At 39.4% G+C, this 25,889-nt stretch overlaps 2 protein-coding genes across 4 annotated transcripts; one reads left to right on the forward strand and one right to left on the reverse strand.

The window, feature by feature from the left end:
* The first annotated feature begins 1,106 nt into the window (after positions 1 to 1,106).
* On the forward strand, positions 1,107 to 5,088 carry zgc:112970 (uncharacterized protein LOC541543 homolog). The gene is made up of 9 exons (XM_058793866.1): positions 1,107 to 1,149; positions 1,371 to 1,433; positions 1,574 to 1,779; positions 1,876 to 1,975; positions 2,566 to 2,722; positions 2,822 to 2,919; positions 3,020 to 3,167; positions 3,307 to 3,427; positions 4,747 to 5,088. Exons 2-9 carry the CDS (start codon positions 1,405 to 1,407, stop codon positions 5,046 to 5,048), a joined length of 1,161 nt encoding a protein of 386 aa, XP_058649849.1. The 5' UTR covers positions 1,107 to 1,149; positions 1,371 to 1,404; the 3' UTR covers positions 5,049 to 5,088.
* Positions 5,089 to 5,883: 795 nt separating this feature from the next.
* On the reverse strand, positions 5,884 to 23,124 carry LOC131551150 (uncharacterized). Of its 3 annotated transcripts, none has more exons than XM_058793872.1 (8): positions 21,783 to 23,124; positions 21,611 to 21,705; positions 18,679 to 19,005; positions 18,488 to 18,533; positions 18,280 to 18,371; positions 17,403 to 17,513; positions 15,976 to 16,249; positions 5,884 to 6,021 (listed from the first exon to the last, which is right to left on the reverse strand). In XM_058793872.1, the coding sequence occupies exons 3-7, from the start codon at positions 18,804 to 18,806 to the stop codon at positions 16,003 to 16,005; spliced, it is 624 nt and encodes a 207-aa protein (XP_058649855.1). In that variant the 5' UTR covers positions 18,807 to 19,005; positions 21,611 to 21,705; positions 21,783 to 23,124; the 3' UTR covers positions 5,884 to 6,021; positions 15,976 to 16,002. The 3 variants fall into 3 exon arrangements, with proteins under 3 accessions (XP_058649855.1, XP_058649854.1, XP_058649852.1); XM_058793871.1 differs by adding an exon at positions 20,988 to 21,015 and having other exon boundaries at positions 21,611 to 23,124; XM_058793869.1 differs by adding an exon at positions 21,203 to 21,229 and having other exon boundaries at positions 21,611 to 23,124.
* Between the last annotated feature and the right edge of the window lie 2,765 nt (positions 23,125 to 25,889).

Here is a 25,889-nt window from a genome sequence, read left to right on the forward strand (position 1 = left end):
TTTAAAAAACGTGGGTCCAAAAGACGTCTACCCAGCTGTAATAAACCCACAAAGCTCTGTAAATCTTGGAAACCATTCATGTTTTCAGTTTTCCTGTTAAATAAAAATTCTGAAATGACCCCTTCACCAGCTGAGGAACTTCAGCTCATGCAGGCTGGATTGGGAAAACGAAATCTCTCAATGAATGATGATTTGACTCATTCAGAGGTGATACATTATTGATAAATATTTACTTAATCAAAAACTATGCTTTACTCTCTCAGCAAATATTAGAGAGTAACTTTTATTTTTAATGATTTTTTTGTAATTTGGATTTTAGGTTTCCAACTTATTTACAGACACGTACCCCAAAATGAAATCAGCGTCCGGAGGATGGCTTATCTATAAGTCTACTTTAGTTTATTTAATTGATTTCCAGAAAGCACTTTGTAAGACTATGTTTAAAGATGACAATTATAGTTACACATATTTGTAATATTTCTTTATATAGGTGGACAGGGAAGGCGGCGGCTGAATCTTGTTCCTCCAGAGTCGGAAGGGTACTGTGGCAGTACCATCAGATGTGCAACTGGAGGAGGGAAGACCATGATTTATATTGTCCCTTTACAGGATGAATTTGATTTATCCCCCCTTCCATCTGATGCCCAGGAATTTTCTTTAATGCCAAAAGCAGAATGCAAGAAATGCTATAAAATAATGCCATTGCAGATTCTTGCTCTGCATGTCAGGGAATGTGATGCTCTGGAATGTGAAACACTTTCAGACTCTGAACCAGAGGTAATATATATATATATATATATGTATATATATATGTGTGTGTATATGTATATGTGTATATGTATATAGATTTATTATTATTATTATTATTATTTATTTTTTTATTTATTTTGGTAACTTATGTAGGCTGCATCTGGAACTTTTTGTTTAAATGTAATGTTTTTGTCTATAATCAGGAAACTGATTCACCACCAGTATTTGAAGAAAAGGTCATTTTACTTATTGTACGAGATGACATCATTCTGACTGCTTTTATTTTGTATTTTACATAATTTATTTTTAGTCGACAGATGCAAAGTGCCCTGTGTGCATGAAAACTTTTCCTATGATGGAATTGGAGGTCCATGCAAGTAACTGTGGTGACTTGGAAAGGTAATGCAATACACATATAGCAGTGTAGAAACAGCAGGGTAATTTTGTGGTGCATGATGTGATGTAGATTTTGACATTTCTAGTTAGATCAGGAGTCAGAACATTGGATTTCATATGTTTATATGGTAAATGAAATTTTAGCTATATATTAAAGCACTGAATGAAATGTTTTTACTTCACATAAACAGTATTATATTTTCACAATTACATTTTCTTCCTAGTCCAGTGCCCCTTCAATCATGGAGGCCTGATACAATGGATCCACAAAATGAAGAGATGTCATGGTACATAAAGTAACATGAACATTGATATGTAATAATTTACTTGTATAATTTGTAACTTTTTTTCTTATAATGCTGTCTCATGCTGTTCCATGCTGAATATTTAAAAGATTTAACCTTTTGAATATAAAAACAATTTACAGTGAGGAGGATGTCCTACGATGGCTAGCGGCTCAAGTTGACACCTCCAAGGAATTCTGCATTTGTGTGTCCAGAATTAATTTTGTGGAACGAAGTCTATTACTTTGGAGGCGACAAAAGTTAAGCTCTCCAGTCAACACTTTAAAGATTACTTTCTTAGGAGAGGCTGGAGTGGACACTGGGGCTTTGAGAAAAGAATTCCTGACAGGTCAGGATTTTGTTTTGTACATACTTTGGATTTCTTGTTGATTCATTTGTTCTGGTTACATTGTTTTGTTTGTTTGTTTGTCCCCCCTGCCTATAGAATTGATTGGTGGCATAGAGACCAGGCTCTTTAAAGGCGAGGAGGGCAAAGGCAAAATGCCAAAATACTCCCTGAATGATGTTGACAATGGCCTGTTTCAGTAAGTGTCCCTCATCAAAGGAATTGGTCACCTAAGAATGAAAGTTGTCAATGGTCACACTCATGTCATTCCAAACTTAAATGGTTTGTTCACCCAAAAAGACATTTCTGTAATCATTTACTCACCCTCAAGTTGTTCCCAACATGAATTAATTTCTTTGTTCTGTTGGACACAGAAGATATTTTAAAGAATGTTTGTAACCAAGCAGTTTTCGGCCCCATTGACTTCTATAGTAGGAAAAAAAAGTACCATGGAAGTGAAAGGTTCTGCTTCAAACTGCTTCATTACGGTTACAAACATTCGGTTACAAACATTACGGTTACAAACATTCTTACAATACAAACATTCTTCAAAATATCTTCTGTGTCCAACAGAACAAATAAATTAATTCATGTTGGGAACAACTTGAGGGTGAGTAAATGATTACAGAAATTTATTTTTGGGTGAGCCTTCTTTGTGGAAAGAAATTAAATTTGTTTCAGGGTGAACTATCCGTTCAAAAGTAAATGCATTTTAAACGTGTGAAATTCACATCACACTAACTGGAAAAATTTTATTATACTGTGTTTCTTTTTTCATTGTCATTTTAGAGTTGCTGGGGAGGTTTTTGCTGTTAGCCTTGCACAGGGTGGCCCAGCTCCAAGATTTCTACAGGGCTGGTGTTATGATTTTCTGTTGAGTGGAACCCTTGAAAATGTTACCAAAGATAACGTTTACGATGCTGAGATTTCACCACTGATTAAAATGGTATCCTAAAACAAATTGCCTTAGTGTCTTTCTGTTGCCATGTATTCTTTTTTTAGATGTTTAACACCGGTATTTTATTTCCCTTTTAACTCTTTTTAGATTGAGGAGACTTCAGAGTTGTCATCTTACAGTGAACAGATTGTCAACTGTGGCTACACAGGGCCTATAAACGAGGACAACAAGGAGAAAATAACAAGGTTTTACTCTATGCATTCATTTTAAATGCATCTTCCATAGAGAATACAATCGATTAGACATTAACATTGACTGAAATTTGTTTGTTCTATTTCTGTAAAGAGCAATTGTGATGCATGCAGCTGCTCGTCGAAGCCTCATGCTTCAGCAGCTCCGTGAAGGGTTAAAACTTTACAATTTGATAGACGTCATGGAGAAGAACAGAGAAGTGTGCCGCAGCCTCTTTGTTGTGCAAGGTGGTGATGATAAGGTGATTTCAAAAACCTAGTTCTATTTGCATTGCTATTGAAAAATGTTACAGCACAAAATAACTCCTATTTTTTTCTTTCTATACTGCATGCTGTTTAGATAATGTTTGCCATTTTCTGTCTTCCTGGTGTGTTCTTCAGGTGGACTCCCATTACATTGTGTCACATCTTGTCCCACAAATGAGTGAGAGTGGCACTCTAAAACATGCCAAAGAGGTGAAAATCCTGAATCATTTCCAGGATTTTCTAATGGAGCTTGAAGGTAAGTTCGTATTCACTTCAGATGTCAATGAATGCAAATGTTTATTATAGAAGTCCACTGATAGAGTATTTTCACAGACATTGATTACAAAATATGTCTGATAACTGATTGATCACAGATCATTTACTCCAGTCTTCAGTGTCACATGATCTTCAGAAATCATTCTAATATGATGATTTGATGCTCAAGAAACATTTATGATTATCAATGTTGAAAATGGTTAACATTTGAATAACATTATTGTGTAAATAGTGATAATTTTTTAATATTTAGAATATTTTACATTACATTTAATAAAGCCTTTATTACATAATCTTTTGTAATATTTTAAACTTCACGGTCATTTTTTATCAATTTGATGAATAAAATTATAAATTCCCCTTTTTTAAATCTTACTAAAAATGTTTTAATGGTTTCATTGTTTACACAAATATATTAAGCAGGAAAAACTGATTTAATTAATAATTATGATAATGAAGGAATGGATTGCAGATCTACAATGGCCCTCATAATGTTAATTATACAATTTTTTGAATAATAATTTATCATAGTTACATTTATGCATGTTAGAAAATGTGTAGTTAACCATATTTGGATAAAGATTTTCTAAGTTTATCTACCAACCAGAATCTTGCTTACCTATGTATTGACGTAATTAATGACCTCTGTTAGAGTATAACAGTTGGTGTCTAGAACATGTACGCAGAGCGGGATACGAACTCGATCGTGAGTCTTGAAGCTGACTTCTGCTGATGAAACTGCAAACTATCTTCAGTAAATTTCCTTCATTTTTGATCTAATCTCTTTGACTTCTGGTCTCCATTCAACACACCTGGTCCGAGGGTCTTTACTGTAAATTCCCCTATAATAATAATGAAGAAGAAATGTTTAAGCATCAAATCAGCATATTAGAATGATTTCTGAAGAATTATGTGACACTGATGACTGGAGTAATGATGCTGAAAATTCAGCTTTACCATCACAGGAGTAAATTACATTTTTAAAATGATTAAAATAGGAAACTTATTTGAAATTTTATTTTTACTGTATTTTTAAATAAATGCACCCTTGGTGAGCATAAGTTTCCAACATTTGACTGGTACTTTAATGTAAAAGAAATGGAGAGAGGAAAAAAGGGAAAGAAACGGCTTTATTAATACCGTTTGTTCTAATGTTAACCTTGTCTGTAAACTTGCAGTTTCCTTAAGCAGCAGTTAGTTACAAACAAATTGTACATTTTCAAATTCGGTGTCTTGAATGATTATTGTACTATATGTAGTGATGTCATTAAATGTCTTAAATATATTTTACTGCCCTAGATGACAATGATGAGGACGATACTCAGGATGAGGAGGCACTCTCTGTCCCACGGGTGATGCAGTGGCTGACCGGTCAAGCACATAGACACCTGCTTCTGTCACAGAGACAAGCCTTTAAAATAACTGTTGAGTTTGATCACACATGCATGCAGCGAATGCCAAGCCACACACTTTGCTATCCTATTGTCAGCGCATGCACCCAAACCATTACATTTCCCACTGCACATTTGTCAGATTTTAATGAATTTAAAGAAATCATGAAAACAGCAGTGCAACATGGTGCTTGCTTTTACAGAGTGTAGATGTTGAAATGAACTCCAATGTCTAGACAGAATGTTCCTCCAAATAGTTTTAATTTCTTCTTTAAAATTCATAGATACTGTTCAACAACACCTATTAATGATTTTACATGCTTTTGAATGGTTTACAAAGGCCTAAATGTTTTTGTTAAAGTATTTTACAAAAATAATTAAATGTTTGAATGGCAGTTTGAAGTGTGTAGATTGAAATTAACTCCAATGTCTAGACAGAATGTTCCCCCTGTAGTTTTAATTTCATCTTTAAATTTAAAGACACTGTTCAATAACACTTATGTAACATGCTTCTGAATGGTTTACAAAGTCTTAAATATTTTTGTTACAGTATTTTACAAAAATAAAAAAAAGTTACTGTTAAAAATAAATGACAATTTAAAGTTATTTTCTTGTGGAATACTATTATACAACAACAGAAAATGGAAGACAGTAAAATTTCTAGATCATGTGACTCCTTGGGAAAAGAAGCTAAAGATGTTGAAACACACCTAAAGATGTTGAAACACACCAAAAGAAAGCGGTTTCTAATCTAATCATCCATATGCCGATAAATAACATGCGTAATTACTTGCATTGCATTTGTCCTAAACATTAAGCTGCGTTGACTCCTCAGCACAGGCTGACAGACGCAGTGAGAAGGCGCAAGATATCAAGATAAATTGCCAGCATTGTGATTTCAGGTGGGAGTTTGTTTCAAAGGAAGAGTTCAGTTGTGAACCTATCTTTCAAACCCATATGACTTTCAGAAGTTTAAATGTTAAATAGAGCACAATCTTTGGATGACATCCAGTGTCTGTAGATATAGCTCCCGGTCATTCAATGGTGATGTCAAAGGATTAATCAATCCATGCAGAACAGCGAGTTTTTGGTCTGATAAAGGACAATAGATCTCTGGCACCACCACACCATCATCCTCTGTGTCACTGTCAACAATTTCCTCTTGAAAAAGTTGCTCCACCATCTGAAAAAGAAAAAAACAATTAGGTTGTTTTACAATGCTAACTGATTTGAACTCACAAAAGATAAGCCTGAACAAAATTGTGTCTGATAAAAAAGGATTTTACATAATCCAGAAGTAACTATATTCAAGTACATGAATAGGTCATGAATGAAAATCCTGACATTTAATTCACGTCATTCCAATCTCATGTAGCATAGGCCCAATTTACACAGCATTTAAATTAGTCTTGAGACCACTTTTACTTTAAGGGGAGGGGCACAGCATACTACTCTTACTATGACAATGAGCTTCATGATGATGATAGTGCAAAAAGCGGAAAAGAATGAATAATATATTATTACAGTGTTTGTTTATAAATAGTTTAATGCCATGACAGCTACCCTGGCTATAATCATGAATAAAAATAAAAGATGAAAAATGATACGTACATTTATAAATGTTTTTTTTTTAACATTTATCTTTCATAAATATTCTAAAATTAAATCTGGTCTTACATCATTAAAAAACATTTGACTGAAATTACTGAAAAGTAGAGTTCATGCCATCACAGTCTGTCAAATTTAATGGATTGGCAAGAGGGGCATAAGGGAGGCTCTTTACCTGTTGTTAATAATGAAATGCATGTGATTCATTCAGTGATTTTGATATTTGGGCCTTCAGATATCATTCAGTGATTTAAAGCATTCCTATGGAAGTTGAGCCATGGGTGTGAAGCTCATCTTCTAAAGGAAATGAATTGAAAATGCTCAGTCTACGCCGTGCCAATGTGCATGTACCGTTAGTCCATCTTAAAATTCTATTCGTCATGTTGTTCCAAACCCGCAAGACTTTCGTTCATCTTTGGAACTCAAATCAAGATATTTTAAACGAAATCCAAGAGATTTCTGTCCCTCAATTGACAGCCTACACAACTACCAGTTTCAGGGCCCAGAGTTAACGCATCATTAGTTATCCATTTGACTCCAGTGGTTTGACCTCAAATTATGAATTTATGTGCGCATATGTGGGGCATATAATAACAGTCTCTGTAATGTGAATGTGAAGTAATAGGAAAAGAGTACCCCCCTCCCCCCGCATGTTTTATTTGATTTTAGATAGTTCATTTTGATGGTTATGTATTCTAAATTCATGATGGGTTTAATATATAGAATCTGAGTTAAAAGCATTTTTGGTGCAAATGCATAAAATTGCTTCATCTGTTGTGATTAATGCTTAACAAAGCAGGTTGTTCTAGCGATCTAACTATAGAGGGCGCTAGCAGAAGAAATGTGCAAGCGAGGATGAGGAACAAAGAAATAAGGCTGTGTGGAGTGATTGAACAGACTTAGAGTTGTGTGTGTGCTGCGAATAAGCGCTTCTGTGATGTATGCAGATAAAAGGAAACAAGATTAAAAACGAACCCATCAAACAACGCACGCCTGGAACTTCATTTATTTCGGCATGTAACAAACTTGGAGGCACCGCTGGGATTTGTAAGAAAGTGCGAGTCGAAGGGATTCCGCGAGAGGGTACGGAGCGAGCCGAGAGAGCGGAGATTCAAGTCGGGATAAGCGGGCATACCGGCGCGAGATGGATCTGGAGGCCCTAGCCGAAAGCGTGACGGAAAGATTGTGGCTGTTAGGTCTCGATCAAGTGAAGGAGGTATGTGATTGTAACAAAATCCCTACCGGGTATGCCCCTACTAAGCGCGCACTTATCAAGAGCTTTACGGAGACGATTGACGCTGTAATAGAGAAGGAGGAAGAAGACATAGCAAAGCGCTATATGTGTTCACTGCTGTCTTTCATGGAGATGCAGATCGAGAGAAAGAAAGAGGAAAATGGCGGCGGCAATAAAACCGTGACTGATATCTCTCTGGCCGAAAATGAGGTAGCAAATGGGGCTGATTTACAGCAAAGTTATTCAGAAGTGCAGGCGGGAAATACAGTGATGGAGAAAATAAGAGGAAAGGAGGGTGAAGCAGGACGAAATAGGCCCATTGAGCAGCAAGCATTTATTGGTCTTGCCCCTGAAGTCACTGTGAGGAGAGATTTCAAAATCTGTGGCCAGATTGGTGAGAGCGGACAAAAAGACAAATTGTCCTTCACTAATCTGATGCACCAGGTGGATAGAGGATTGAGAAAGGGCCATGGAGAAGCAGAAATTATTGAAGCAGTAATAAAAGCCATCAGCCCAGGATTAAGTCTATGCAATATGCTAGAAATTAAGAGAGACCTCACTCTGTCACAGCTGAAAATAATACTGAAGGGACATTTCAAGGAGGACAGTTCTACTGACCTGTACTACAAATTGGTGAACATCACACAGAATGTCAACGAGTCTCCACAAGCCTTCCTCTTCAGAGCCATTGAGTTGAAAGAAAAGTTGCTGTGCACATGTGAAGAGGTTGGTGAATATTTTAGTACAGAGCACATTCAAAAGAAGTTCCTACGCTCTGTGGGCACAGGTCTGATCAGTGATCATATTAAATTTCAACTGAGGCCGTACCTGGATGACCCAAAGATCTCAGATGAAATGCTGATAAACAAAATGAATGAAGCAGCTGGTGATGAGACAGAGAGACTAAATAAACAAAAGAAGAACACAGGGAGTAAAGTGGCAAAAGTACACCATCTGTGTACAGAAATGCAGACCCATTTGGGCAGACAAGATGAAATTACGGCCAAAGTAGCAGTTCACGAACAGTACAGTGACATTGTCCGGCGTAAAGGCAGAGAGGCACCAGCAGTGGAGGGGCGGAAAGAATCAGAGCTATACGAGATGGTTAGACTCCTGAGAGAGGAAGTTGCAGAACTCAGGAAGAGTCAAAACAACCCTTCTGAACGAATGACCAAGGGAAGAGCCAACTACCGGAAAGGGTGCAGAGCTTGTCAGGAGAAAGGTGAAGAGGATCGATGTGAGCATTGCTTCAGATGTGGAGTCATAGGGCATGCTGCCCGGGGCTGTAGAGCACCAAGGAATCCAGCAGAGGGGAGGAGCGATGTAAAGATATCTGTTCATTCAATGAGACCAGAAAGCTCAACCTCCATGCTGAATGACAGTGATCCACAAGAGAAAACTCAAGAGCTTCTGCGGCAAAGGATTAAACAACTGGAAGCAGAACTTGAGCAAAGAGGAAAAACGGAGCACGCTAGAGCTGCCACCTATGCCAGCTACATTCCGTTGCAGCGGCACACAAAATTGGATAAACTCATTGGCCCAAGATGTATGGTTGACTGCTTCTTCGAAGGTGTGCCTGTGCAGGCGCTCTGGGACACTGGATCTCAGGTGACCATCATCAATGACGAATGGAAGAATACCTGCTTTCCCCACCTAAAGACACGCAGCCTGAGTGAACTGTTGGATGAAGGTGAAACCCTCATTGGCCGAGCAGCAAACCAAACTGATATCCCTTTCTCTGGATGGGTGGAGCTGAAACTCGAACTAGGGCCAAAAAGAGGGGCTGAGGTAGAACTCCTGGTGCCAGTGCTTGTCTCAAGAGAGCAAGGTGTGGGGCAACCTCCTATCATTGGCTACAATGTCATTCAGCAGCTGGTGACAAAGGGAATGGAGCAGAACCCTGATGTGATCCCAGAAGTAGTAAAGGAAGCTTTCTCGCTCAACCACAAAAAAACTGTTTCACTGATCCAAATGATGCAGAAGGGAGACCAAGTTGAAAGAGAGGGAATAGTGAAGGTTGGACGGATTACTACAGTAGTGGCAGCAGGACAGACGAAAACGGTGAAGTGTAATGTGAGGGCCGGTCCGCTTGTTGCAAAACAGGAAGTTCTGTTTGAACCAGAGGATATTCCACAGTGGCCTGAAGGACTGAATTTAGCCAGGATGGTAATTAGTCTTCAGAGGGGGAGCTTAACAAAAATACAGATCCCCGTTACCAACGTCAGCAATGTGGACATTATGCTTGCTCCCCGCACGATTCTAGGACGCGTACAGCATGTCAGAGCCATTTATCCAGCAGACACCCAACCCGCTATGGTAACATCAGACTGGAATTCCAGTAATGGTGGTGTGGTGGCAGGAGTAGTGGCCACAGAAAATAAGAGTGTGATAAGTGTGCACAGCATTGAAAACACAGGCCATGATGCTAACAAAAAACGGTGGGACCCACCAGTGCCAATCAATCATCTTACACGGGAGCAGCAGAGAAGGGTTCAACAAATGCTGAGGGAAGAATGTGAAGCATTTGCAAAGGATGAGGATGATGTGGGGTGCATCCCATCACTCCAACTGAAAATCAGGCTGAGTGACATGACTCCGGTAAAGCGTACTTATGTCTCTGTGCCAAAACCCCTACATAATGAGGTGAAAGAATATTTGGAAGACCTGCTGAATAAAGGATGGATTCAGAAGTCTCGCTCCTCATATGCGTCCCCAGTAGTCTGTGTAAGGAAGAAAGATGGCAGTCTACGCCTCTGTATAGACTACCGGGAGCTTAACCGCAAATCCATTCCAGACCGTCACCCCATTCCTCGGGTACAGGACATGCTGAACAGTTTAAGTGGGAGTGCATGGTTCTCAGTCCTGGATCAGGGGAAGGCGTATCACCAGGGGTTTGTGGAAGAGGGCAGCCGACCCTTCACAGCTTTCATAACACCCTGGGGCCTTTATGAAAGGGTCAGGATCCCCTTCAGGCTGTCCTCTGCTCCTGCTGAGTTCCAGCGCAGTATGGAGGAATGTTTGCTGGGACTCAGAGATGACACCTGCCTTCCATACTTGGATGATAACCTCGTACACAGTAAGACATTTGAGGAGCATCTCTGTGATGTCAGAAAAGTGCTACGCCGGTACCAGAGTCATGGGGTGAAGCTTACAGCCAAAAAGTGTGAGCTTTTCAAGGCTGAGGTAAAGTTCCTGGGAAAAATAGTCTCGAAAGGGGGCTACACTATGAACCCCCAGGAGATTGCACCTGTGCAAGCACTAAGGGACCATAAGCCAAAAACAGTGGGTGAACTGAGACAACTGTTGGGGTTCCTGTCATACTATCGCACGTATATTCCTAGTTTTTCCCAGATTGCCAAACCTCTCTATGAGCTTTTGACAGTGGAGAAGTTCCCAGTAAAGGGAGCAAGCCGTAAAAGTGGCATCGTGAAGAAGGAAGGGGGAAAAGGCCGAAAAACAGCTCAACTTCATGCCAGTCAGCAGATATCATGGACAGAACACCACCAAAATGTCCTCAGCCAACTACTTGAATTCTTGCAGCATCCTCCAATTTTAGGCTACCCTGAGTTTGAACAGTCCTTCATCTTGCATTGTGATGCGTCACAAGATGGACTTGGTGCCGTACTATATCAAAGGCAGCAAGGGAAGCTGGTAGTTATTGGATATGGGTCACGCACATTAACGGCTCCAGAGAAGAATTATCATTTGCACTCTGGGAAACTGGAATTCCTGGCATTGAAATGGGTCGTTTGTGAACGATTCCGTGAATACCTGTATTATGCAACCTCCTTTGTAGTCTATACGGACAATAACCCGTTGACATATGTTTTGTCCACAGCGAAGCTCAATGCCACCACTCACCGATGGATAGCAGAGCTGGCTGACTACAATTTTACCATCAAATACAGACCAGGCCGCATCCACCGGGATGCTGATGTACTGTCAAGGATGCCTCTGGATATGGAGAGTTACATGCAGGCCTGCTCACAGGAGGCCAGTCCAAGAGTTATCGCTGCCGTCACAGACGCACTTCTTTTGAAGCTGGAGGAGGAGGAGCCCTGGATGTGCCCTATCACCCTGGCTACAATTTGTTCTGAAGCAGATCAGGAGCGAGGTGAACAACAGATGATGAAAGTGACAACTGAGGAATTGAAAGGGGCACAAGAAAAAGATCCAGTGCTTGGAAAAGTGCGGGAGTATGTGGTAGCAGATCACTGGCCGAGGTTGGTGAGACGAGGCCGTGGCGATGAGGTAACTGTTCTGTACAGGCAGAGAAGCAAGTTATGTTTGGACGAGGAAGGAATACTATGTCGGCAATCAGCGGGACAAACTCAAAAAGTGCTGCCCAGAAAATACATGCAGTTGGTGCTTAAGGAGCTCCATGAGGAAATGGGACACCAAGGAGTGGAGCGCACACTGAGTCTCATCCGAGAGAGGTTTTATTGGCCCCACATGCGGGGAGATGTGGAACATTACGTTACCAAAGTGTGTAGCTGTTTGAAACGGAAACGTCCAAACAAGATGACGAGAGCACCACTGGTAAATATAGTGACCACTTACCCTTTTGAGCTGGTGTCTGTGGATTTTCTGCATCTGGAGGGCTGCAAGGGTGGCTATGAATACATCCTCGTATTAATGGACCACTTCACGCGCTATGCCCAAGCGTACGCCTGCAAAAATAAGTCTGCAAAAACCGTAGCAGAAAAGATCTTTGGCGACTTTGTTCTCAGGCACGGATTCCCTACCAAACTCCACCATGATCAGGGAAAGGAATTTGAGAACAAGCTGTTTGCACAGATGGAGGAACTCTGTGGTATCCAACACTCCCGCACAACCCCATATCACCCTGCCGGAAACGGACAGGTGGAAAGATTTAATAGAACACTGCTGTCAATGCTCCGATCCCTGCCGAGTCAAGTCAAGGCTGATTGGAAGAGCTCTTTAAACAAGGTAGTCCATGCATATAACTGCACACGAAGTGAAGTAACCGGGTATGCTCCATACTACCTCCTGTATGGGAGACACCCAAGGCTGCCTATTGATTTAATGTTTGGCCTGGAGCCAAGGGAGTGTGGGACATCGCACAGTGATTATGTTGCCAAGTGGAAAAAGCGCATGGAGGAAGCGTATGAATTGGCATCAAGAACAGTTCAGAAAGAGCAGAGAAGAGCAAAGCAGGGCTATGATAAGAAAATACATGGAGCAGATCTCCAGCCTGGAAACAGAGTGTTGGTGAGGAATCGTGGAGAAAGAGGTGGTCCGGGAAAACTCCGGTCATACTGGGAGGATCGAGTGCATGTCGTGACAGAAAGAAAGTATGAAGACGGCCCAGTATATGTGGTAAAGCCAGAACGTGGCCCAGGAGTAGCAAGGGTCCTACACAGAAACTTGTTGTTGCCCTGTGACTTCCTACCAATAGACAACAGCTACCAGGAACAAGTTAAAACACAATCAAAGGGGAAAAGGGGCGCATGTCAAGTGGAGATGGTGATGGAAGAGGATTCAGAGGATGAGAATGACTGGAGGGGCCTGAAGACACTGCCGGCAAAGCAACTTGCAGAGAGCACAGGCCAGCTGAGATCAGGAGGGGAGGAGCTCCAGTTTAGGGGTATGGGTGAAGACCTGGACCAAGAGCTAGATGACGTGCAGGCGCTGAACACTGTGGAGACACATGATGAAGGGAATGGAAACTCAGAGAAGGTCGCAGATGTGACAGTAGATGAAAACGAGATAGCAGAAGGGGGACAAGAGACATCATCAGAGGAGGCAGACGATGGTAGCCCAGCAGTGACTCACCTGCCACAGAGAAAGTATCCTTTCAGACAAAAACATCCACCCACAATACTTACATATGATACATTAGGCAAACCTTCTATCGCACAGAGAGTTCTTTAATTTCATAGTTGCTCTGTGAAGGAATAGGAACACAGTTATTTGTTCATAATTAAGAAACAGTTCATGAGGATAAGTTAAAATTATGTTTTATTTAATATACATAAAGTACCAGTAAATAGACATGGAAACATAGATTGCTAAAAGATGGTGATATAGTCAAAACAGTTAATATGTGGGTCTGTGTATAGAGCAGGGAGCATGTTGAAGGTTACAACCTTTCAGTACTTGATGTGTGGCCCGTCTGATGACGAGGCAATCCTTCAGACATCATATGGCCAGTGGTGTCTACGCCAGCTGATGACATTAAGTGGGAGATAGATGTCACGCGAAGATAGTTGCAAGACAAATTGGCATCAAGTATAGAGACTGACTTCCTTATGTGCTATTTCGCTCTAATGTTTAAGGACAGTGCTACTGGGAACTATTGATGTCGAGACGACATTCGTTTTGGAGGGGAGAGTGTGGGGCATATAATAACAGTCTCTGTAATGTGAATGTGAAGTAATAGGAAAAGAGTACCCCCCTCCCCCCGCATGTTTTATTTGATTTTAGATAGTTCATTTTGATGGTTATGTATTCTAAATTCATGATGGGTTTAATATATAGAATCTGAGTTAAAAGCATTTTTGGTGCAAATGCATAAAATTGCTTCATCTGTTGTGATTAATGCTTAACAAAGCAGGTTGTTCTAGCGATCTAACTATAGAGGGCGCTAGCAGAAGAAATGTGCAAGCGAGGATGAGGAACAAAGAAATAAGGCTGTGTGGAGTGATTGAACAGACTTAGAGTTGTGTGTGTGCTGCGAATAAGCGCTTCTGTGATGTATGCAGATAAAAGGAAACAAGATTAAAAACGAACCCATCAAACAACGCACGCCTGGAACTTCATTTATTTCGGCATGCAACACATACAAAAACAATTTACCACTTTATTTGAAAAATATTTTTCTTTAAGGGGTGTTAAGCATCAATACACATGCGTGTTGTGTTGAGTTGACAACAAAGCAGACGTTGTTGCGTGAACATGCTTTGAATAACAACATTTTGTTAATAAAAGTTGTAAATTGTTTTTTTTTGCACAAACACCAGCACTGGTGTGACTTCATAAAAATGAGGTTAAACCACTAGAATCACAACGAGTACTTTAATGATGCTTTTACTTCCCTTGTTGGCCTTGAAAGTGCTAGCTGTGTAGGCTGTCAATGGAAGTACAGAAATCTCTCAGATTTCATCAAAAAGATCTTTATTTGTGTTCTGAAGATGAACAAAGGTCCTACGTAGTGCTGGGCGGTATACCGGTTCATACCGAATACCGGTGTTTATTTTTCTTATGATATGAATTTTTAAAATACCGCAATACCGGTGTTATTTAAATAACGTTCGGAACGCGACACACTGTTTGAGAGGGGTCTCTTCACTATTGCATTGTGGCAAGAACACAGCTGTATGTGTTACTAACTAAGCCTGTTCTGAAGCTGTAGAACTAGTAGAACGTGATGACACAGAAGAACTCATCCACAATATCCACCACGCGCCGCCACCAGCTCCCGCCTTTCACACACGAGCGTGACTTTAGCACTATATTTAGCAACTTTCAGACCCTTTTAGCGGCTTTTTTTCCATAGAATATACAAACTGACAAACCTAGCGAATGTTTTGGATAAATCTTAGCTATGGTTCAGTTGGAAGATGTCGCCAGTGCTGCCCCGCGAGCGCGAGATCTGACTCCCGGCGCAGCGTCGCGTCTCTCTGCGTCTGTTCTGTGCAGCGAGCGGCAGAGAAGCACCGCATTCATTTGGCCGTACTGTGACTGTTTGGAATTATAAATATGAGCATAGTTCGTCTGTTAATATTATGCACTTTTTTTTTTTTTGTTTACTCAGACGCAGGCAGTGCGCTGCATGAGACAAAAAAGTAATATAGCCAAAACCACCGCATAGCCGCTCTTCAGTATAACGTTAGATGCATGTTGATTTTATCAGACGATGTCGCGATTATAAATGAGAATGACTCCTGGTTAACATGTATTAATGGGTCGTGTTTAGTCACTATTTAGTGTGGAATTTTTCTACAATATTCGCTCATCATGACAGTAAAATAGGGCATTCTAAGTCAATCTACTGCCGTTTTTCCTCTCTCAATCAGTAGAAAATGTGGTTAACACCCGATCATGCATGAAAAAAATTAATACCGTCATATACCGTGAAACCGGTATAATTTTGAAAAATACCGTGATATACATTTTTGGTCATACCGCCCAGCACTAGTCCTACGGGCTTGGAACAACATGAGGGTGAGTAAATGATGACAGAATTTTCCTTTTTGGGTGAACTAACCCTTTAATGTTAAGGAAATGAAGGAAATGCTGAATCCTAACTTTGCATAAATGCTTAAAGCATACCTCTAAATCTGGCTCAGCCACTGGTGTCTACAACATTCCAATGTACCAAAGCTGTTCTGGTGAAAGATTTCCCTCTGTTCTGATGGGATGGTTGTTCCAGCTACCCATGAAGCACTTCAAGTCAAATTTCAGCCGTGGAAGAATGGCATAGTGCACACAAAAGAGGTGCAGTTCATCTGACAAGTCAAGCACTCTCTCTTCTTCCATTGTATGCAGTACTTCATAGTACTTACAAGAGACAGCTGACCAAACATCGCACCATAGACGCTCAATTCTAAAATAAAAAGACATTAGTATGGTCAAAAAATAGCTTACAAAAAAGCAAACAGTTTGTCCATAGTAAACCATGTGAAGTATTATAGTATCCCAAATTTGTGGCATATCAACAGTAGGGGCAGGTAGGCTGAAGACCATCAGATGTGGTGCAGTTGTGCACTTTTAGAGTATTAGTTCACCTAAAAATGACAATTCTGTCATCATTTACTCACCCTCATGTCATTCCAAACTGAAGATGAACAAAAATCCTACGTGTTGAAGCAACATAAGGGTGAGTAAATGACAATTTTCTTTTTTGGGTGAACTAACCCTTTCAGACATAATATGCTCAGCAAGAACATTGTAAATTGCTGCATCAAATCATGTTGACATCCCAGGGGAATTAAAAAGGGGTCTACAGGAGTTAATAAACCTAAAGAAATAATCTTCAAGAAATGTATCTGAAATTGAAACGATCACCTGCGGTAACTTGGGAACATTGAGAGCCATTTAGGCCTAATACTCCACATTTACCATGCATGGGGCTAGACCCTTTTCCTCAGTTGTATGCAAACTCATTAGGTGTAAAAAGGTGACAAAAAAATTAGCATGCAAATGATAAGTTTTAGTGACCATGCAGAACAGCAACCTCACGTGAATGAGTAACTTAAGGTGTAAGGCTTGTTTGATTTGCAAGGGCTCTGCACAGACCGATCAGCGTATGACATCAAATTACCACAAGACCGATTCAAAAGCATAAGGAGTCACATGCTCTCCAAATGAGCATTTGATGTCATACGCTGATAGGACAGAGCAGCGCCGATGCATCTCAAACAAGCCTGATGTTATTCACCATGACCTTCTGTAGGTCACACATCTTCACACGACATGAATTCGAGGAAAGACTTCACCAATCTTGCACTTTCTAACAGCAATATGAGAAAATTCTTTGCATGAGCTTGCGTTTTCAGTCTCCCACAACTAAATGGGTAGTCAATAAAACAAATAGTGTAGTGTAACCACTCCTTTAAGTTGAGATTTGGCGAACAATCTGCTCATGGACAGTGAGCTTTCAACACTAGATTTAAGGTGTTTCAGCTGAGATTAGAGATGTTTTTGTGTGGCATGGAGCCTGAGATGCAGCTTTTAATGGTTGAACCTGTGGCTTGTACCTTTGATTGTGCACGCTTTTTCCAGAAATGAAGCTGCCTCTGCCAGTTCCTCGTACAGAAAACATGCAACGTGCAATTTCCACATTTTCAACTCCCTGGTCACCACGTACTCTGGAAGATATTTAAGCACTATAAATCCACAGTTAAAGAGTTTTAAACTGTTTTACATGTTAAGGCTGGAATACACTACACGACTTTTAAAATCTGAACAGATTTTTAAAACACTAGGCATCATACATTTACTGACTTTGTGAATAGTGAAAAAGGAAAACTGGGCATCATACACTACGCGACTGAAGATAATTCACTACCAGACTTTAAAGTTGTTCCAATTACAACAAACTCAGCAGAAACGTGTGCCTTGTTGCTAGGAGACAATTGAAAACGTGTTCTAAAATCGGCTGAAAATATAAAAAAAAAAAATTATATCCTCCTACTGGATGTAATCAAAGTCTGAAGCTAAAAAAAATCTGTCTGTGTCGGAGTCTGTGAACATCATACACTACGTGATTTTCGGCGGAATCTGTCAGCTGTAATTTGCAGACCAGCTCTGACTTTCCTCAACTAGCGTCAACTTGTTCAGACTGTAAAATCAGGGCGAAGTTGCAGCAAACATCGCGTAGTGTTTTCCAAGCTTTACTGTAACTCGGTTTAATTTTAAGCACACACTACTGATTTTAGCCCTGATTATCACTTTCAGTTTGTAGGCTGCTGACAAAAGCCTGAAATCGGAGGCAAATCAGTGCTTGTTCATGTGAGCAATGATAGCATATTGTGAATTATCAAAGAAGTGATCTGATAGCAGATTTTTCTTGTCATGAACCATAGCTTCAGACACTGATAAATCATGACCAACATGTAGTAAATATATTTTTACCTTGATGGCCATCCATGTTTGTGAACACCCTCCAAAAAGAATGAGAAGGCGGTCGATGATTTGTTATTTGCAGCAGCATCAAGATATAGGATCTATAAAAAAGGGGTTCAGGAGAAAGTTTTACATAGAAAATTAAACAGAATGTTTTCACTAGAACATTGGTATAACCTTTGTTTAAAAACAAACCATATTCAGACTTTGACAGTACCTTCCTAGAGAATCCATCAATCCCACCAAATATCACAATGTTGAATCTAAGGAAAAATTGAGATATAAAACCATTCTGTCTACTGTTAGTAATTGATGTTTAGTGTACATCTTGATGTATTCGTGTGTGAATAAAGTAAGATTTTCTTTGTGTGTGTGCATGCAAATGAGATTAAGAAAGCAAATACTTACGCGATTAGTTTATGGTTGGTATCCACATGAACAAGTGACAATGGTGCAGGAACAGAATACGTTCTACGGGCTATAAAACCAAGCTGGATCATTCTGGCCAAAATTCCAGCTCCATCCACCCGCTGCATACTGGCCTTCACTCTGTGCCATTGTATGCGGTTCCCTGTAGCCAGAAGTTCACTCGCATTCTTGATTTTATTGCCCTCACGAGACGATCAAGTTCATCATCAGATATACTGGAATAGCAGCCTCTGACAGAGAGGGAGTGCTCCTTCAGCCTTCTGTTAAGTGTTCGTCTAGAAACACCACAGAGGTGTGCAAGAGTTTCTACAGGAAGAGTAGTAGAGAGAAGTTCTTTAAGGTCATCCCTTTGAATATCCAAACGTGGGCGTCCAAAATTAGCACAGGTGACAGTTACAATTTCAGATAAATTCACTGAAGATTCTTCTGAACTCTGAGAGATATTAATTAGGTTTATTAACTCCTGTAGACCCCTTATTAAATCCCCTGGGATGTCAACATGATTTGATGCAGCAATTGCCAATGTTAGTTCTTGCTGAGCAACATCCAGGATAGGGGTCGACCGATATGTGTTTTTCAGGGCCGATGCCGATACCGATTATTACAGACCAAGTGGACCGATAACCGATATTTTTAACCGATATATTATGTCTAATGTAAAAATGAAAATTAATGTCAAAATTAAGAATAACAAGGGCTCAGACAAAAACTGCCTTCCCTGGTGTTGATTGCACTTCTTACTCTTGTCATCCTCCATGCATCCATCTACAATACGGGTAATATAAAGAGAGAGTTAAAAGTGGGGCCACTGCATGCTTCATGATTAAGCCTATGAATACTGTACTACAGCTAAACAGCTTGGAGAAATGTAAGTATTTGGCTTCAATAATTTACATGTTAGAAATGTATGTGGAATAGCATAACCTCTCATAATTATAATATAAAAGTGTAAATAATTTAATTGTCTTCATAGCTCCATTGTAGAAGTTGTGAAGAAGACTGCAACTATTTTAATTAAACTATAACACTAATAGCCTGTTATAGGCACACTTGGTTCAATAGCCTATTGAAATGTCACAATTTATGTCGTCATAATCTTGGCCTGTGTGACAGTATCTTAATCTTAGCCTATGTGACAGTAATTTCGATTACTTTTAATTTACAGTGCAGTGCAAATGAAGCCATAAAACATTAATTTCAGTTATCTTTTAATCAAATGAGAGTTAAACTCAATTTTTTGGCAAACAAATGGGTTTACCATTAAAATTAAAACATGGAATAAATAGCGTATTGTGTGATTATTCTTTTAAACAAAAGTTGTTGTTGTAGTAGTAGTAGTAGTACTAGATAAACCGAACTTTTATTTTGACGGGTTGCCATGAGGACCTCTTAAGTTTCTGTATAGCCTATGTATGTGATATGACGATCGTTTTACTCAAATGAAACGGTCAAATGCTCATGAAGCAACTCTCAGAGCAGTTCTGGGGATGTTGGTCATGTATTTATGTCCTCATTTAGTGAGACGGCAGATGCTGAAAACACCGTGAGCGTCGCGCACTTCAGTGTGTGTGTGTGTAATCAAAACCGCGTGTCTGTGCCATTCACATATACAGAGACAGCAGAACATACAGAATTCATATTTAAATAAGTCTTTTTGCAGCTTAATATTTACAGATACTAGTCCATAGCGCGAGTCGATTTAAGTGTACTGACCTACTTTTGATTAGTTCATCCAAACTTTGACGAACTCTGTGACTCCGCGTTATACAGTAAATTCCTTTATATGACTGGATTCCGCGATTCCGTCTGCGTTTTCCCCATCGCGGAAACCATAAATAGATAATATTGAGGTGTTTTGCAACTTCAATAGTGTAGTGTAGTGGATTGTGATTCATTGCAACTTGAGCAACGTCTGCTGCTGCCTTTGAGAGACAACTGATGCGTGATGATCACTGAAACTGTAGCAAGCGCTTTCAGTGAGAGTGCCTTAGTCTTCCACATTGATTGGTCTCGTGACTCCCAACAAATCAGATGCGCGGTGGGCAGAGACTGCTCGAGGCCACAGAGTGAGTTCTGACAGGCTGCATCAGAGCCAAATAGCGCGTTTCAAAATTAAATAATTTTATCGGCACATCGGTTTTAAAAATGACCGATACCGATAATCATAAAAATGCTTAATATCGGCGCCGATAATCGGCCAGGCCGATAATCGGTCGACCCTTAATCCAGGAGGTAATCCATATCTATAGTTTCATTCCGACAAATTGAGTGAAACTTAGTTAGCATACGCTGCAAGATATCTTCTCGCACTTGTTCCTGCAGATATAAACAATGCATAGTTAGCTTACATCTCAGGTTGAGTACATAATTCCATGCTGAACTTATTAGGTTTTAAATCAAATGAAATCACCTGCTAAAAACACCTAAAAAGTGACCAAAGCCGGTTTAAATTGGTATTTTATATACGCAGAACAACATGAATTGGTTCAGTGCCTAACGTTACCTGGAGAAGTGACATGTCTCTTTGGTCCTGATAAATAATATCAAAAGAAAAGGATTAGGCGAAAATCTTACATTTGTTTTTGTATGAACAATCATAAAGATAGAATCGTTTTAACCAGATTAACGACACGGTGTTATCATTAAGGTACATACAAAAGAAGACGATTTACAATTAAAGAAAGATCATTAAGAAGCGTTGCGTTTCACATATCCATTGTAAGCCTAAAATATATGCAGAAGTATACTTTGGCACCAATGGTCTCTAACGTAACGATCTTAGATCGCGTTGCTTTTGAGAAACGCAGTCCAGTTCATATAAGTAACGAACGGTCTAAATAAAGACACAGCTGTTGCATTCTGCACAGGAATAAAACTTATATCTCAAATTTTCTATTTATGATAAACTTACCTCAGGCTGCCTCGAATGTCCTGCCGAGGATGATGTTGACGACGCTCCGTGAGCCTCCCGATTACTCATCTCGAATACTATTCCTTCTTGTTCTTCTGATGTGGAAAATATCCGTGTTTTATAATGAATGTTCTTTAATATACTCTTATTACCATTAGTGTAGACTACTTACAGCTCCACAGTCCAGACATGCGCCCGCGCAACTGAAACACTACTTCCGGTTCAATGAGCCGCCGATCAAAATCTCACGAGCCAATCAGAGCGAACCGCTGTTAAGCCCGCCCTCACGAGAGGTTTGTGCCAGAATGGCGAACGTAAATTTGCGAGGCGCAAACAAAAACTTGGAAAGCGAAAACGAAAACTCTGGCAGCGCATTCAAAACTGCGTTTAGCGAAAGTGAAGCTCAAAGTGAAGTCAACAAAGAATGCAGTTTATTTGTAGACGATGTTACTTTTTTTGCTATTTAGTTGAATGTTTTTATTTTCTAGACCGTTTTTCTCATTTATCAATGCATATTTTTGTTCGATTTCGCAAAAGTTTCGTTCGTTTTATTTGGCACAAATCTAATTCCATAGTCATCCGCCAAAAAAAAAAAAAAACACCTATCCAGATAAATCGCGCCATCCGGATAAAGTGAATTTGATTGCGGTTGGATGAGAAGTATATATACCATTCCGACACCCTATTGGTTTGTACGCGATCCATCGCACATGCACATGACACAAATCACGTCACACTCCAACAAGGACATGGTGTTGGGGTCGTTACTCAAAAAAGATTATTTATTAAAAGTTATTATTTCTCCACTACTGGCTCATTTATCAAAAGGGTGCTTTCTCTTCGTCTTCCGCAAATTAAGCTACAATAAGTAGTTCGGTAGAGAGACGTTTGAATAAATTAGCGTTTGCGATTGACAATGTTAAGTATACTAACTTTGTAACTCGTTACCCACAACACTGGACACAGCAGACGTACGAAGATGTCCGTGGCAGAGACTCAAGAAGAGAACTCGAGCGAAACGTAACTAATGTAGATTACTTTGTTGTTGCACATACAGGATTGAGTCCAAAGTGTTTGTTACATCTTCAAGTTAAATGTGACATTGTTGCCATTAGCTATAGAATTGAGCATAGTACAAACCAGGAAGGTATCAGGATTGAGTTTATTAATCACTTGGATTAATCATTAATTTTGACAGCACTAATGTTTATTGTATATAGACAGGGGTGCACATAAGTGGTCCGCAGGTCCGCATGCCTGACCAAAATTAAAAATGCGCTGCGTAAATAAGTTTTGACAGCGCATTTGCGTACCGACATGGTTGACAGCTGTTAATGCACAATTACCATTTTAGATCGACAAACTGTACTGTATAAGATTTCTATTCAAACTGAAAGCATAACCTAGGCTACCTGCTGCCGTTTTCAAAGCAAAACTGTCTGTGACATTTCATACACTGACGCAATTCCATCAGCAGCGCTAAACCCGGAAGCACATAAAACTTCCTTGCCGGCAACCCGCCAAAATAAAAGCTCGCTGATTTTACGTTTGAAAATGATGAAAATTAAAATTAAAATGATAATAATAAAAATATTAACATTTTATTTTTTAAGTTTACTATGAAATAATTGCATTTGTATTATCACACTTGGTTTTTTAGTTAGTTAGTTAATTTATATATATAAAAACAAAAAAATAAAATAAATGAAGTGCAATAATATTATTATCACTATTATTAATACATTTTTTTATAGTTATAGTTTATGGCTCACACTACATGCCATGGCCTGTGTGAGGACCAAACCAAATCTCCAGGTTCTCATATGAGAACCAGGCTGAAAAACTTATGTGCACCCCTGTATATAGACAACCATACAAGCCTGCCCTGGGTACAGCAATTTCTTGTCCGTTGACCTCACAGATTCCTGCAGCTAAGCTTGGGTGTACATTTACATTCCAATAAAGTTTAATGATGACATTCCTCTGAAGTTACAATTACAATACTTATAAGCAACTAGTCATCATATCTTCCGCTCCATGAAACACGTTAATGCTCAGTAGTACACATATATGGTTCTTTAATGTATTTGCATTGTACTAAAATGCGTTCATTTTTAATGGGCATATATGCGGCTGAAACAGGTAACCTAGTGCATCCCAAATTTTTCAACATTAACATTTTAATATAACATTATAGTCATTATGGACTTTAGAAAAATGTTTTTTTGAGGAGGTGGGGTAGTGCACAATAGGCCCCTGTGGCGCAGCCTAAGCTTTTGTCCTTAAAGTAAGTCTCTGGTAAACTGGGAGAAGAGCAGAGTAAACTTAAAAGTTATCTACACAATCTGTATATGATATAAATAAAACATGTCGTCAGATTATATTTGTAAGGATCATTATTTCTGCTTCCATAGACATCAGTGCATATTTTACAAACTATAAATGTATGGTTTTGCTAGTACTTATGTGTATTTAACTGTCTGAAACCTAAAATAAGCATTATATGGTTGAAAACACTGAATATTTGGTCCGATCTGGCTCTGCGCCAGCCAACGCGTGAAAGCAGATTTGAATTCAGCAGTTGATGACGTGACACACTGAACTTTCTAATCACACCGGTGTGATCGTAGGCTTCAGGGACCAGCCAAGACTGATCAAACCGGTGTGATTGTTCGTGTTAAAGGGTTAAAAATACTTATAAATGAATATCAGTCCATTGCATAACTTCATAGCATGTATTTAACCCACACATTTGTCTATAATAGGGGTGTCCCCGAATAGTCGACGATTCGATGCTTCGATTCGAGGAGCCTGATTCGACTCCCAATCTCACAGTCGAATATTCGCGGGGTGTTATGATCATGCCATTTTGGCTATATGGGGGTGCTCAAATGTCTGATTTCACATAGAACTACCGGTTTTCTCCCAATAAGTTAATATACAGCCTATAATGCTGTACATAAGAATCTGAAAAGAAAAAAAAAAAGCTTTAAATAAATATTTTAACGTGCATGAATAAATCCAACCACCCCTATAAATTTAAGTTTCACTTTCCATAATCCGTGACCGACAGAGGAGCATCTTGGCGGCAAGGATTTAAAACTTTAACAAGACTCAAACTGACGCTGAGTGAAAGACTGGATTTTTTTTTTAGATCAGGTAGGATACAAGTGATTTCAAAACATTTCAAGCGGTTTATTTATATCGTGTATATATTATTTATCTCGTATAAGACGCATTTGGTTGAGTCGCTGCAGTAAAGCACTTTATTGAACAGTGATTATCTCTTCAGTGCGCAGCGCGAGCAGGACAAACAACTATGCAGAATATTAATGACTATGACTGGGACTGTCATATACACATAACATTATAATGAGAACACTGTTATAATAAAACGCTGTGAATTTTTAGAGTTTAGTTCCCGTGTTTCTGCACGTTGTTGCGTCAAGAACGCGTCTGCAAAAGGACTTCAGAGCCGCGCAGACACGTTCATGCATCAGGGCGTTTTGTGCATATAGCCTATAAGTTGTTATATTAACATTATTATATTGATTTAAAAACCTTCTATCAAATGCTTTATTCTACTGGTCATTCAGCGCGCGCAGCTCAAAACAGAAATGCAGAACATTAATAACTGTCATATACATAACGTTATAATGAGAGCACTATTGTAAAAAATGTTGTGAATTCTTAGGCTTTCCCTGACGTTTAATGTTAACTATCTTTTAATCAAAACATAAAACATTATTCACTCCGTTTGTATCTGCGAGGCGTCCATTACACATTTTCCCTGTGTATTAACGTCAGTATTTATGACTGTGGAATGTCTGACTTGACTCTTCGTAATGTATTTTGCTCCGTCTCCAAACATATGATTCGACTATCTGCAAGATTCGAAAATTCCGATTCGACTATGAAAATCCTTAGTCGGGGACACCCCTAGTCTATAATGTTTTACTCACTCATTGTGTATTTTTTTTTTTTTTTTATTAAATTTTTAGTTTTTTATAATGATGGGAAAACAAAATCCAAACCCACATGGCCCTTTGTGAAAAAGTGCTTGCTCCCTAAACCTAATAACTGGTTGGGATACCCTTAGCAGCAACAACTGCAATCAAGTGTTTGCGATAACTTGCAATGTGTCAGACTGTGTCTCCGTGTCCTGTGTTTTCCCCTCCTCCTGTGTCCATATTTGGAAGTTCCTGTCCTAGTTTGTCATCATTAGTTAATTCGTTTCCAGTCCTGTGTTATTAATTATCTTGTTTTCCCCAGTGTTCTT

Source organism: Onychostoma macrolepis, chromosome 12 (assembly GCF_012432095.1).
Source record: "Onychostoma macrolepis isolate SWU-2019 chromosome 12, ASM1243209v1, whole genome shotgun sequence".
Taxonomy (NCBI): domain Eukaryota; kingdom Metazoa; phylum Chordata; class Actinopteri; order Cypriniformes; family Cyprinidae; genus Onychostoma; species Onychostoma macrolepis.

Coding starts and splice junctions, on each gene's coding strand:
- LOC131551150 (XM_058793872.1), bottom strand. CDS start 18,806: ATGCAGCGGGTGGATGGAGCTGGAATTTTGGCCAGAATGATCCAGCTT. Junction 18,372..18,487: donor TTGATGGATTCTCTAGGAAG/GTACTGTCAAAG, acceptor CCTTTTTTATAG/ATCCTATATCTTGATGCTGC. Junction 16,250..17,402: donor AAAAGCGTGCACAATCAAAG/GTACAAGCCACA, acceptor TTTTTATTTTAG/AATTGAGCGTCTATGGTGCG.
- zgc:112970 (XM_058793866.1), top strand. CDS start 1,405: ATGGATCCACAAAATGAAGAGATGTCATG. Junction 2,723..2,821: donor TTTCACCACTGATTAAAATG/GTATCCTAAAAC, acceptor AACTCTTTTTAG/ATTGAGGAGACTTCAGAGTT. Junction 3,168..3,306: donor TGCAAGGTGGTGATGATAAG/GTGATTTCAAAA, acceptor TGTGTTCTTCAG/GTGGACTCCCATTACATTGT.